General features: G+C 45.6%; 1 protein-coding gene across 7 annotated transcripts in view; it reads left to right on the top strand.

Annotated features, from left to right (window-relative positions):
* The window catches only part of GIT2 (GIT ArfGAP 2), a 668,976-nt gene that overhangs the window by 243,121 nt on the left and 410,928 nt on the right, over positions 1-14,927 (top strand). For all 7 annotated transcript variants that reach the window (XM_085633297.1, XM_085633301.1, XM_085633299.1 and 4 more), the window contains exon 8: positions 7,868-7,913. In XM_085633297.1, coding sequence (XP_085489423.1) covers positions 7,868-7,913 — 46 coding nt within the window. The remainder of the gene's footprint in view (positions 1-7,867; positions 7,914-14,927) is intronic.

Genomic DNA, 14,927 nt, shown 5'->3' with positions numbered 1-14,927 from the left:
ATATCTTATAGTACAATTCGGTACGTTTTCATGCTGCTTCGGCGACCACGGTTCCCATGGTTCAGCTCCCTGGGGTGAGCCTCCTCTTCTGGATGCTCTTCTTCTTGGGGGTCTTCTCTGTCCTGTTCATGTACTAAACAGTCCCTCTCTTCTGTGGGGGTGCATTTCTCCTCCCGGTCGGAGGTGGTGGTCCCGGAGATCTGATGTTCTCCACAGCTCTGCGTGCACTTATTCACAGTTCCTATAGGCACCTTCGGTGCCACGGATGACACGCCCTTCAGATGTTTCTTTTTTTCCTTCGGGTGTCACCCTTATCAGTGTTTGGTGTGCCTGTGGGACAGTTCCTCATCTGAGGGTCGTCCCGGGTGCTGCGCCCTGCATCTGTTTCCCTTAGGGTGCTTTCTTCCCCTTCAAGCTGCCTTGTTGGGCAGTCCCCTACTTGTCTTAACTACGCTTTCATGTGACTGAGTTTTGCACTTGGCGTGTCTTAGGTTTCACGCCTGTGCTTCTGTGAGGTTGCTCAGTTCCTGGCTCTTGCCCTTCGCCTCCTGGCTGCTGCCTGTCCGGCCTCCCTTGCGTAGGCCCGCCGGGTAGGCTCGGATTATGTCACTCCATATTGTCCTCTGGATCTTGCTTGGTGCCAACTTAGCGCACCATTGGGCTCTGGGAGCAGTTCTTCTTCCTACCTTCATTATGAACTCTCTCTTCCGTTCTGGGATATGGCTTAGTGCCGTTATTCCATCCCGTATTCACACAGGTGTGGTCTCGCACCCTTCGGGTTGTCTTGTGGTGCCTTTGCCACCCATTGTTATTTGCTCTTCCCAGTTGCTTGGTCTGCACTTTTTGTTGTTCAGTCGCAGACCCACCTCCCCCCTTGGGGAATGGCTGTGGTATTTATTCTAAGTCCAGGAATCTGTGGCTATATGTCTCTATCAGATGTACGAGTTACTTACCTTCGGTAACGATGTATCTGGTAGAGACGTTGTCTAGCCGCAGATTCCTTAACGCCCACCCATCCTCCCCATTCTGCGAGGACCTTTCCAAGAGGGGTTCTCCGCCTTGCCTCCTTTCAGTTGGCACTGGTCTTCATCCAGAGTGCTCCAGTTGGTGCGACTCTCTCAGATTTTGCCTCTGCAGCCGCCTCCCTCTGGGTGGCCTCCCTTTCGGTGGAGCGGTGCTTTTCGCTTCGCCTTCACAGGGGATTTATTTTTCCTTTTCTCTATATTCCTCCACTCTGTTCCTTCCAGTGTGGGGTCTTCTCCTATTCTTTGCCTCCTCCATCGGTTTAGTGTTTCTTGTCTCCTCTGCAGTCTCCTTACTTGGGATCTGTTGGGCTGTGCCTTGGCCCTTCTATCGCTACAGGGGAAAGTGCCATTCCTTGTAATGTCATCTCCCAGTGGATTGTTGTTCTTCCTGTGCTCCACCCTTGTTGGCCGGCACAGTTCTGCGTTGTAATGGCAGTCTTTATGTTGTCTGTTAGGACATTCTTCCCTTGTTACTTAGCCTCTGGGGAGGGTCTCGGCTTCGGTTTGTGGGGTTTCTTTCTCAGAGCGATGCTCTGCCTTTACTTCTTGGTCTGCTGGTATACAGTGTCTGACACTGTCCTTTATGATGCATTATCCGATTTCTATGTTCTACGGATTTTTCCTTCTTCGCACACTGTACCCATACTTTCAAGGTTTTGTTGGTGGCTGCGCGTTGTGCCGCGGCACAGTTTCTCCGAAGAAAACTGACGTCAGCCCGCCGGGAGGGCTTGTATGACCTCGCTGACGTCCCGTCCGTTAGGGTCATGTGGCGCCGTCCCCAGGGGCGCAGAGGTGCTGCTGCAAAACTTTTTCCGGATCCAGTCTGACGCTTGGGGATAATTATAAGTTAAGCAATCTGCGGCTAGACAACGTCTCTACCAGATACATTGTTACCAAAGGTAAGTAACTCGTACTACTTGACTATAAAAAGTTAGTACAGAAGGAGAAAGAGTCTTACTTCACTAAAGCCACACTAACCGCAAAAAATTCTTCAAAGGATCTTTTTTCAACAGTAAAAAAGTTAGCCAAATGCCCAGAGGAGACCATTTTACCATTAAATGAAACATTCTGTAACTCCCTAGCCTTTTTCTTTTGAGACAAAGTGAAAGCGGTCTATAGTGGGTTTACACAGAGTGCTGCCCCAAGGATGTTGTCACTTTTAGGGACTCCTGGTGGTGCTATGGTGGAAATAAAAACCTCTCCGGTATCCGTTGAGGGGAGTGATCCACATGAACTTCTTTCCTTTTCCCTATTAACAACGGAGGCAGTCTTTAATCGCATGATGTCCACTAAATCCGGGTCCCCCCTTGATTCCTGTCCACCTAAAATTTTTCATCTTTAGCCAGAGGTTCTTGCACCACATTTGACTTGCATTTTTAATCAAATGTTCCTCTCCGGTATTTTTCCCGCTAATTGGAAATTGGCGTCCGTTCTCCCCCCTCCTAAAGCAAGCCAATCTGGATGGCGCAGACCCTAATAATTATCAACCAATTTCCAGACTCCCATTGTCTGCAAAGATGGTGGAAAAAGCTATGAATTCAGTTATCTCGGATTATCTGGAAAAGCATGATTGCTTAGACAATTCTCAGTTTGGATTCAGAAAGCAACACAGCATGGAACTGGCGCTGATTTCTGCCTCTGGGACGATTAGGCAGACCGTTGATGCAGGAGGCAATGCAGCACTTGTGCTGCTTGACCTCTGTGCAGCATTTGATACGGTTAACCATCAGAAATTATTGTACGTTCTGGTGGGTACTGGTATCGGAGGAAAAGTGCTTGCACTTCTAAAATAATTTGTCGGGGCGGGAACAATATGTGACTCTCGCTGAGTAAAAGTCGCTGAATTTCATGCTGCCATGTGGGGTGCCACAGGTCTCCTCGCTGAGACCTACCCTTTTTAACCTTTATGTTGCCCCAGTGGCAAGGCTAATTAGATCTTTGGGTTTCTCTGCTATTTCATTTGCAGATGATACCCAGATTGTAGTTTCGGTGACAGGCTCACCAGACGAAACTGCGGCCCAGTTCCACACATCTCTGCCTGGTGGGGGACTGGTTGTCCGCTAATTGTCTGAAGCTTAATGCTAGCAAGACTAAAGTCCTACTTTTTGGCAAAAACTGCAATTTCTGGGATCCCGCGCTGTGGCCCCCAGAGTTTGGTCCGCTTCCCTATCCAAAAGATAAGGTAAAAAACTCAGGGGTGACATTTGACTCTATGCTCTCCTTTGAAGGTCATGTCAATCAGGTCACTTCTGCCTCCTTCTATACTTTGAAAATACTATGAAGGATTTTTCCATTTATTCCAGTTGACTTGAGGAAATTGGTGGTTTCGGCGCTTGTATTGTCCAGAGCTGACTATTGTAACGGGCTCTTTATGAACCTCCGCAAAAACTGCATCAACACGTTGCAGATGTTGAAAAACACCGCAGCGCGTCTACTGCTAAACATACCAAAATATAAATCGGTCTCCACGGCACTCAAAAAGCTGCACTGGCTTTCAGTGAAAAGGCGGATAGAATTTAAGGCGCTCTGCATTGCATTTAAGGCCACTCGTGATGCGGGGCAAGTATTTTTTTAAAAGAGCTTGCAACCTTATGTTCCTGCCCGCCAGCTCCACTCAGCACATTCTCACAACCTGGTAGTTTCCAGGGTTAAAAAGTGGGCTTGGGGGAAAGGAGTTTTCTGGTCAGTACGACCCGACTTTGGAATACACTTCCGGTGCAGATTAAGAAAGAAAATCAATTGTTGCCATTCAGGAAGGCTTTAAAGATATGGCTGTTTAATCTTCGAGCTGTCTCTATCGTTTTTATTTGTTTTGTGCTGAGCTAGCGCCATGATTCCTTTGAGTGATTGTTTTGCGCTCTACTAGTCTCTTTTTCATTTCATTTCATCTACTGCACCATCTTCCTTTGACCCCGATGGTGTGAGTAAGGAGTCCCCAGCTGCAAGGCCTTCAGTCTAGGTTTAGTTTTAAGCGTCTTTAAAAACCTTCATTCACGTGAAAGCCATAAGTGTGGTGTATCTTTGTTTTCTGCAAGGATTGTTACGTGAAAAGCATGATCATTGGTTATTAGAGATAGTGAGGGTGAGAGTGAAGTGCGTTTAAAATGACCTCCATCTATCAAAGCTTGTATTCATTGTGTTGAGGATGGGGTAAAGCTAAAAAGGGAGATGGTGCGTGAATAGAAGACTCACTGTTGTATAGCACCTGCTTAAAAAACGTGAGTGGTCGACATGTTTCAGCCCTTGGGTGGCCCGTCGGGTCGTTGGGCTTTCTTCGGAACCAAGTGGTTGCATGTTTACTGTTTTCAGACATGCGTAGGTAAGTAATGCACTTACCCTTCTTCTTAAGTGCACTTAATAGCACAATGGCTGGTTATAGGTGAGTTGTACCTGTAAATCATTTGTGTGGCAAATCAGCTCTGTCGGGGGATGGACGGAAAAAGACTCTCTCTGAGACGTCTTCGAAGCGACTTGTGCTAGCTCCATCTGCCGTGCAACGGGGCAGGGGCGTAACAAAGGCCCCCGCAGCCACCGTGGTGCAGGGGGGCCCGAGCTCCAGGGGGCCCCCTCAACACTTTACCCTGGCCTGACAGCTCCTGAAGAAGACCGGAGGGGGGCCCGCCTTGTACTGTGCAGGGGGGCCCCCTCCAGTTTCGTTACGCCACTGCAACGGGGCACTTCACTCTCACCCTCACTATCTCTGATCATTACTGTGAATACCAGTTGGTCTCCCTCCAGGTGGAGGAAAGCATAACAAAGACCCGATGACTATGCTTTTCACGTAACAATCCTTGCGGAAAACCAAGATATACCGCACTTAGGGCTTTCACATAAATGAGGGTTTTTAAAGACGGTTAGAACCCGAGACCCTGGCTATAAACAGGACAAGTGATTCATTCTCCTATGATTACTTGCTTACTGGATGGAAGCCGAATGAATCTAAGCTTCTCTCTCCCTCATTTGATTATAAGATAGCTTTAGTTTTACCCATAATTGCTGTCGGCGTGAGCTAGGATCTGAGTGAACAGGAGGCTGTCAGTGCTGCAAGTCTGGACTCAAAGCTCACCCAGCGGTGCTGTAATATATTGTTGGTGGGAGGTGTTGTTCACATTACTTCCCACAGTATTGGTTTTGTGTCTGTGGGCTCTAACTGGGGCTCCAGTTGCTCTTTGGAAATCACACTGTAATTCCCTTAGTCAAGAAACCCTCTAGACTGCCTCCCGGGTCAGGCTACTGCTGCCATGTCCAGCCACTAACTTACCAAGATGAATGGGGACAGTAGTTATTTGCAGCTTCTGGAACCTTCCACATGTGGAGGCAGTCATGCCGGTCTCAGCCATCTGGACCATGCCCAGGCCCCGCAGCAAAGTACTGCCCCCTTCAGCAGTGTCGCGTTGTCAGAATGAATGCTTATCTTCATTCACAGAGCTGTTAAAGTCTATTTCCATAGTGCAGGCTTATATCTGTAAAACACTGCGTTTTCATTGCCTCAACCAATTGTATTTGATGTGTTTGACTCCTTCAGCAGCAGTGGCTGAAATGGTGAATTACAGGAGAAAGCTTAGGAACTGGTAACATGCAACATCTGACAGTAGTGTAGATAGACTCTGGAGCATTTATTTTGGATGCAAGATCTACATCCGGTTTGAACCGCAGTACATGTTTGTAAAGCAGCTCTGTATTTTAATGATTCAACTGTGGAAAGCTTTCTGAAACCTGAAAGCTGTAAGTCTAAATTCAGGCAACACCACTCAGCCTCCCGCCTATCCTAGGCTAGTCAGATGTATTCTGCTGAGTTGAACAGTGACTATTAATGTTACCAGCACATAGAAACAAACAATTTTGTAAGTGATTTTGCATAAGTGTGAAATTATTGTTAAAAGAAGTTATTCTATTTCTGGTATCTGGGCATCAGAATTTTACATTCTGAGCCAGATATATTAGATGGGAACCTCACTGCTGCAGTATCTTAGCTCCGTGCCCAGGTTACTTTTTGGAAATCCCTACCACTATCAGAGAGTCGCATAGCCCTCACGAAGATTGTGATGCCTCCTATGCCCCTATGTCACTTTACTGCCCTCCCATAATACCTCGTCGGCAAGCCTACAGAGAACTGGATACATTACTGGGAACCTCATTTGGGAAAACTGCGGCCGACATGTCGCCCTTTTAAAACTGCAGCTTCCTCTGACTTTGGGGTCCCTGGGAGCCTCACTGTTTGAATGATACCATCTGGCAGCCCAGTTGCAATGACTTGCCCACTGGCTCGCATCAGCACTGGCTACTGGATTCTGTGGTACTAGACCCCCACCTCCACTTACCTGAACGCCTGTACTAGCTTTGTTGTTGCTGGGGACCTGACCAGCTAGAGGGGCTCCTCGCCTGTTGTGGGTGGCCCTGCAATGCCTAGCCAGAGATGCTGGCTCACTAGAAATTTCTTCGCTTATGCTCCTTTCATCCCCAACTTGGACCTTCCTAGGGGCCTGGGCTGCCTCACTAAAAGATCAGCACCCTTGGATCAAGGAGGTCTCTCGATCTTAGATCACCTTTAGAACAATGTGCAGCTACTTACCTTTGAATAATTGGTGGACCAATTTGGCCTCCACTGAGTCAATTCCTGACGTACAGCCTCCTGCGCCAGTTTCTTCGTGACCGCTTGCACATAGACGACACAGAACTAGCCACAAACACCCTTATTGATTCCCTACACACAGTGGGATCTGGGAGGTGACTTGTATTGAGGATCACACAGGCGATGGTCACTCATACGCAGATTCATTTACAACATCTCTGAGAGACCTGGGAGTCCAAGTTAGGCCGGGTCCTACACAAGAGGGAATAGGCTAGAATGAAGTCTTCCACAAAGCGTACCTACATCTAACAAAGTTCTATGAATTACCGGTGCAAGTCACTGGCAGTACCTCTCCGGCATGCGTTGTGGGACTTACCCCCATCTTCGCCCCTACTGGACAGAGGTTACCCTGAAGATTTTCGCGACCACAGGTGGATCTCAATTAGGTACTTGGGAGGATGGGGCCTTAACAATTCATCATCAATGCAAAAAATACAAAGACAGCTGCCATTTTCTCTGATCTAATCCTTGCACTAGCAAAATTGACAATAAAGATGAAATGGAAAAGCATGGTACCTCCCAAAGCACAACATGGAAGATCACTCTGGGGCGGTAGGCTAGTGTTGAAGCAACTGCCCTTTTACAAGGAGAAGGTCAGGGGCCTCCACTGGCACTCTGTAGCTCCAACATGAAATCCTCTATTATCCAGGCTTATGGATTCTGTGTCTGATAGCTCCTCTTCCTCCTGAACCAACATAATACAAATCCTGCCCAGCCACCTGACAAGACATATCGTCTTAGGGGCGACTTCCTAAGTGAGTTGATTCCCTCCTAAATCCTATTTAGGGTAGTCAGTGGATGTGAAACTTGCCCCACGTACAATGAAACCTAAACCCCCAGTCCGGATACAGTGCTTACCTCGACCATTTAAATTCCTTTTTTCCTGACTTAAACCTAAAATTCTAAAAAATGAGTGATTCTATTAACAATGATCAGGACAGTTCAGGAGACTGAAGAATTGTAGATGCAAAATGTATGGCGTAAGTATGTTGCATACTTTCTGATTATGAATTTTAATATCCTTATTGACCTGACTTGTTATAAACAAAACTCCTTTGCCATCCAACTAAAATAATAACTGGAGAAGAGCTATTATTTACAGCCCCTTGCCGCCATTGGTACAGACAAGTGATTTTTGATACAAAACTAGTTGTTTGTGATTTGCTGCACATAAATTAATTTGTAATTTGCAGCCTAACTTCTTTTTCAGATCACGGAAATGGACAGCATTTTATTATACCTCAGGTGGCAGACAGGTAGGTTAATGTTTCTTATCATTGCAGTACATTTTGATATCTGCCGCACTTAGCTTCCACTTACTCTCAAAATATTTAATCAGTAAACAATATAGAATACGATGCTATTCAAAAAATGAAATTCTGCTTGAAAAAAACCAATAACTTGTTTTTCCAAACGTCAATGACTTCACTTCTTCTAATTGAAACATTTCTTCAATGGTGTACACAAAAGATTAGATTGCGCCAATATAACTATTTATAACATTGATCTTACAATAAATAAATAAGTGAGAATATGCAAGGTGTCATGTTTCATATTTCACTCATTTTTTGTGATAAACAAAACAAACTTTGTACATGTACTGTTATACACACCCTCAGAAAGGGGTTACACTTATGACCACATTGATTTGAAACAGACATGTACAAACCACCTTGGGTTAAGGGCTAAACGCTGAAACTAAACACGGAATGACCCGTCAATAAAGGAAGTTTTCAAATTCTCTGGAAAAGTAACTGAACTCAGCAGTTTTCACATGTCCACAAAGTTCACAGCCCTGAGGAAGACCTTCTTTTAAATACACCACCGGCTCACCGTGAAGGTTGAAACGCGTCGGTGTATGGCGCATCTAAGAACGTGGCCAAGAACTGTCATTTAATGTATACATTTGTGCATATATGTGTGTGCTATCAATGATGGAATTCATGATTCCATGTGCATAATAAGGTCTGACCCCTTTCAAAATAGACCCAAGCAGTACCAGTTTAGACTGTAGATAAGAGGGTGAAAATTGAGACCTGCCCCAGTAATATGACAGTGTTGGACACTAGACACTTAGTTCTGTTGGTTTATGTTCTATGATCAATTCCTTTGTAAGTTTAATGATCAATGTGACTTATTGTATTATGGTTTGCCATTGACGTTTGGAGAAACAAGTTATTGGTTTTATTTCAAGCAGAATATTATTATATTGATGGTCTTCGGGGTCACCTTTTTATGATAAAGTATGATTTGATCTCAGCTCCTAATGTGCTCAACTAGATCACTCTCCTTAAGGATACACATTCAATAAATGAGGGCATTCTTCAAAAATAAATTCTGACTTCTATTTATTTGCATTTTTATTTACCACAAACCAAATTCAGAGTGCATCCTGGCAAGCAAAAGTGCAAAAATGTCCTATTGGATAACCAGCTAAATACTGTACTTAACTTGGTATGAAGAAAACAACCATCAGCTTTAATTTGCAGATATTACAGTAATTAAAATCCAAAGACGAGAACTAGAGGCATGTTTTTACGGATCTGCTAAAGAGACACCTCAGCAGGGATCCTTAGTGAAGAGGGAAGATAATTACAAGTATTGTCAGCAGCTCAGAAAACAGAACCACGTAGATCTGTATTTTGAACACTTAAGTTTCCTTTCACATAGCCCCTTTTGAACCAGTTACCCCGACAGTTTTAAAGTGTTTGTTTCTTCTAGTCCATGAGCTAACCTCACAGAGAGTCATAAAGAATCTAAGGTTGCCAACATTTCTGAAAAGTAGTGTTTTGTGTGCATCCTGCATGATATGCTTGTCAACAATTGAATTGCATGTGAGTCAGTCTTTACCAAACTTTTCCAAGCACACATCCCGCGTTGCGGGAAGCGTCTTTTGTTGATTTTGCTAATAAATACTTTTTGATATTCCTTACAGTCGGCTAAAAACAACAGCTATTTTGAGCCATTCTTCGATGTCCCTTTATGGCGCAGCTGTCTCCATCCTATGTGAACAGTTGGTTACAAAGACCTTTCGGAAGTTCTGCTGAGAAGGGCTTTGGCTCTGCCCACTTGTTGTTTTTCTTGAGTACTATTTTAACTAAGCAGAAATTGTGCAAACTCCACTTCCACTGCACGTTTTGCCATGTGAGAAAGCTTACACGCAATACAACATGTCTGAGTTGGTTATGGCTGCACTTTAGTTTGTTGTGAATGAATTGGGGTTTTGTATGATTTTCATCCTGTGAATTTTACTTGACCACTTTTATTTTAGTTCTGTGCGGTTCCTGGGGCAAGCCCAAACATGCCTGGAAGGCACCAGGGGCCAGTAACTCTGCTCAAAACCGGGGTTAACGCCTATCTCATCATTCTAATCTTCTGATGTCCTGGCAGCTCAACTTTTTCAGGAGCTTGCCTGCAAGCACTTGATATGTGTGCCAAGTGATACACTAGCTTTCAAGCACTGTAGCTATCATTTTACACCTTACCTGGTAAGCAGGACCATATCATTAAGAGCCATATGTTCAACCTAAGCTGTTGATTGTTGCCGTAACAGAAACTGGAAATTTTCAATTTTCTTCAAGACCATAAACCTGACAATGTTTTCTTGACTTAAACTTTAACAAAAGTGCTGCTCCTGATAGTGCACTAGCTGTTTCTGGTTGGCGCTGTATTATTAGGTTGTACCCTGCGGATAGAAGGGGTGGTGGAATTGTTATTGTTTTTACATCTATTTACAATTGCACCACGATTGACCTGCCAGTGCCTGACTGTGAAGGCACTGTTTTATCACTCAAGATCACTTGTAATTTCTTATTTTAGGGCTCTCTCCATTATCAACCGCATGGCCCTGATGGAAGTTTTATCCATCCAGGCTCTTTCTGAAGTTGTGCACCTTATGTAATAAAACTTAAATATATTAGGCGATCCTAATTTACACCTTGATAAGGAAGAATGTTCCCCTGTATTGTATCTTTTATAGATTCACAAGCTTGAATATTCCCCGTCGTCATGGTGGTAGTCCCACGGTAACAGCAAAAATAGTGGTGGAAAAGCATTGGCCTTAATCTACATTGAAAACAATAGTATTTATAAAGCATCCAAACTTCAGCCAATCACAACTGAGACCTTGGAGTATTCATCCTCTGCAAAGCCACCATACCTCAGATTTCTTACCGCATGTCGTGTTTTAGGGAGTATCCGTGTTTCTCTAATGCCCTTTTGACCTCCAGCTTCCAGCTATCATTTCATCACCTATCAACGTCTAAGGTAATGTTGAAGTGTGTGTTCGACTATATTCACACGGAATGGCAGTGTCTAAAAAAGGGTTGTTTAGGCCCTCAAGACTTATGGACAAAGCAGACTTTTCTCTCAGGATCCTCATAAGGAGTCTCTATATTCCCTCTATCCTTACCAGAAACCCAGAGAATGTAAGTACTGCCATATGTTTTCTGTCAAAACCCTCAAGGACAGAGAGGGTAGACTGCTTCTATGGCTCCAGAGAAAACAAAGTCAACTTCTGACTTAGGCTCTGAGCGTGAGGTTTAGTCTCATTCCTTCTCCTCCAGTAGAAGAAAAGGAGAATCCTCGTCTACTCACAAGGACACTAAAAGATTAAAATCTCACGAAAAAGATGTTTCCGAGGAGAGAAAATCTAAAACAGACCAGACTGGCCATTCCACTTATGTTCAGAGGTCTGGCTCAGTGCCTCCGTCTGTACCTCATACTCCTTTCAAAGAGCTATTCTCACTATCTGACTGCCTGTGGATGGCTCTGTTATCAAGCATTCTGCTGTATACAGCGACTTCTTTTTTTCCACACTGTCAACGCTCTCGTCGGCAACGTCCACCACGTGATGAATGGCAGATGATGAAGCCTTCATCATCTGCCACCTCACAGTCGACGGTTGCATCTACGGCTGTTTTGCCAACGAAGACCCCTCATGCCACGCCGTCGGCGTTGCTGTCCACTATGACGTCGTAGACGGAGGAAAAGACCATTCTAATGCCACTGTCAAAGCCAGCGCTTCAGGACTACTCTAAAATCTCCCTATTGCCCCCTGCTTGCCTCCTATATTTCCAGGAATCTGAAGAGGAAGGCTTATTTATTGCTGCCTACAGTCCTTCTCAGTTGTAAGTTAAATGCCAGGAATCTGATGAACAGGATGACAAGGACGACAATCCATCCGCTTACCTTCAGGGTGTCTACTCCTTCACTGATAGGGGTCCTCCCTCAGCTCAGCGCCTGGACTCCTTCCAGGAGCATTACCCTTATGAGGAGCAAGAGGATGTCCCTATACTCTTGGTTACGGACTTGCGTTTCATGATCAGTGACTATTATACAGGCTTTCCTGATGCAAACTCTGCTTAATGGCTTCCGACTCCACAGGAGGTCCCTATTAAAAGCCCTGCTCCTCAAAGTACTCAAACGCATTAAGGAGAAGGTAATACTTCCTGTTCGTTCCATCCCGGATGATCTGCAGTACAGTGATGACCAGCAAATAGAGGCGGTGAGATTCCCACAGATCCAGATGCTACTGATGAATGGGGCGATTATGTTGCCGCAATGCCACCATCTCCTTCCCCGCCAGTAGCTGATTCGCCACCTGTGGATATTGCCAGTTTCTACGATCTTTTAGAGCCGGCCTCCAAGAACTCAGACCTCCGTCTGCGAGCCAAACAAGAGGAGTGCTTTTAAACATGGCACACAGCACACCATTCGATCTCTCCACATTATGGATTTCTTGTGGCAGGAGCACCTCCAAATTGATGAGAATACCAGCATCCATTCCAACCGCCGTGTCGAAGCGCGACAAAAAATGTAAGGCCCCTGAAACCTCCCCCACGTGTCTCATTGGACATCCTCAGCCGGATTCGGTCATCATGTAGGTCGCACAGCTAAGGGCCAAGAATCCATCTTCGTCATGCATGGCTCCACTGGACAAGGAAGGGCTCTGTCTTGATAACATAGGCAAATGATTTTCTGCCCTGGCAGACACGTACATTAGAGCCTTCAATGCCACTGCCATCCTGGGGAAATACGACCAACATATGTGGTCAGACATATCTCTGTTGGAGTATCTCCCAGAAGACCAGAAAAAAGAGGCGAGAGACATTCTATTTGAAGGAGAAAAGGCCTCTTCCGAGCTGATTAATATTGCCATGGGCATCTCGTCCACAGACTTTAGACCGATGGCTGGAGCGGCAGTGTTGCGCCCCCAGGGAAGGCTTAAAGCCACTATTTTGCACCAGGAAGTGCAGGCCAAGGTGTTAGTCATGCTGTTCGATGAAAAATGACGTTTTGAAAAGCACATCGACGATGCGCTCCAATCCATTAAGTCCAACCATGACACAGCCAAATCGCTCAGCAGTTTGCAGCGGCAGATATTTCGGTCTAATCAAGGCAGAAATAGGGGTCAGTACCTATCAACACCGCAATTTCAACAGCGGTTCCATCCTTATCTCCAGCAGGCCTTACACCCGTCTTATTCCAGCCAAATATATGAATCTAATACCACACCGTCGTATTTGATCGCATCAGGGCATACACACCAACCATCAGTTGGGAAGTCTCAAGTTTTCAACAGGAGAAAACGAGAAGCAGTAGGCCCCCATCACTACACTATAATCCTGTCCCACCATGCCCAAATTCTTAAATCAGTGGAAGTCCTTTTCATCAGACAAATGGGTGTTTCCAGCATGGTCACACGCTGGAAATTGTTCAGTAGCCTCCAAATTTTCCTCCACGGAAGACCTCTCATCGCCATCTTCCAATTCCCAGAAAAGGAATGCAATTACTTCTTTCCAAAAACGCAATAGAAGAGAAACTACTTGACCAGCGCCATCCAGGATGTTACTCCCACTTCTTCCTCATCAAGAAAACCGGGAAATGGAGGCTAATAATGGACCTTAAGTTACTAAAGAAGTTAATCAAAAATCAACCATTCAGCAAGCTCTCTCTCCAAGAGATCATGCTGCTCATGGAGGCGGGAGATTACCTCACCTCCCTTGATCTTCTTGATGCTTATTTTCACATCCCCATACATCCCAAGCATTGCAGATGGCTCAGGTTCGAAGTGGCAGGGTGCCGTTATGAATTCAAAGTGCTACCCTTCGAGTTGAAGTCGGCACCCAGAGTCTTCACCAAGTCTCTGGCCCCAGTGGCAGCTTTTCTCCGACTTTCTGGTCACCAGGTATTCCCGTACCTGGTCGATTGATAAATCAAAGCTCCATCCCGCCAAGCGGGCAAGAAATCCACGCAAGCCTAGCCTCAGTTCTTTCAGTCTCTAGGTCTCCGCTTCAACGAGGAAAAATCCTATCTCGTCCCATCCAGGTCGCTGGATTTCTAGGGGCGAGCCTCGACACGGAGCTCTCAAAATCCTTTCCCACAAAAGAAAGGATTTCACATCTGCAAAATAATAACATCTCCTGTCTGAAAGAAAGTCAGTTTCTGTAAGGACATACAAATCCATGCTAGGCAGGATGTCATCCTGCATACTGTTGATCCCCAATTGCTGTCCCCGCATGAGACCGCTGCAGGAGCAGCTCGAAACGTAGCGGGCTCAGTCTCTGGGATCGTTCGACCTAATTTCCATAACCTCAGAAAGGTCCTCAGCAATGTCCTGGTAGATGGTCAAGGATAACATCTCTGATGGTCCCGGACAACATCTCTGATGGTCTCTTCTTCCTCCAGACAACACCACAAATGGTGGTGACTTCGGATGCCTCCATGTAAGGATGGGGAACCCACCTCCAGGATCTAGAGGTTCACGGCAAATAGTCCAACCAGGAAGCATTGTGCCACATAAATCTTTTGTAGCTAGACAGTGTTTCTCGGCTTTCAAGCCTCCCTCCCATGGAACTGGGGCTCTTCGGTCCTCGTCTGGACGGACAACACCACCACCATGTTTTATCTCCTCAAACAGGATGGGGTGAAGTTGCAAGTCCTCTCAGCCCAAGCACATCAGATATGGGAGTGGCTGATAACCAATGGCATCTCTTTTAAGGTGGAGCATGTGCCAGGAGTGCAGAGCGAGTGAGCTGACGCTCTCAGCAGGGACACCAAGCAATGTCATAAATGGGAGCGCAGAGACGAATAACTGCTAAGTGTCTCCCAGTCTTGGGGTTATCCAACCTTAGATCGGTCTGCTACATCCCTCAACAAAAAAAATGATCACTCTTCGCCAGCAGGGTTCCTCAGCCAGGATCTTAAGGAAACACCTTCCATTTCTCATGGATAGGGATGGTTGCTTATGCATTTCCTCCATTCCCTCC

The sequence above is a fragment of the Triturus cristatus genome, chromosome 11, assembly GCF_964204655.1.
Source record: "Triturus cristatus chromosome 11, aTriCri1.1, whole genome shotgun sequence".
Classification (NCBI taxonomy): domain Eukaryota; kingdom Metazoa; phylum Chordata; class Amphibia; order Caudata; family Salamandridae; genus Triturus; species Triturus cristatus.
Note: the sequence above shows the minus strand (reverse complement) of the source record. Positions and strands in the feature narration are given on the sequence as shown.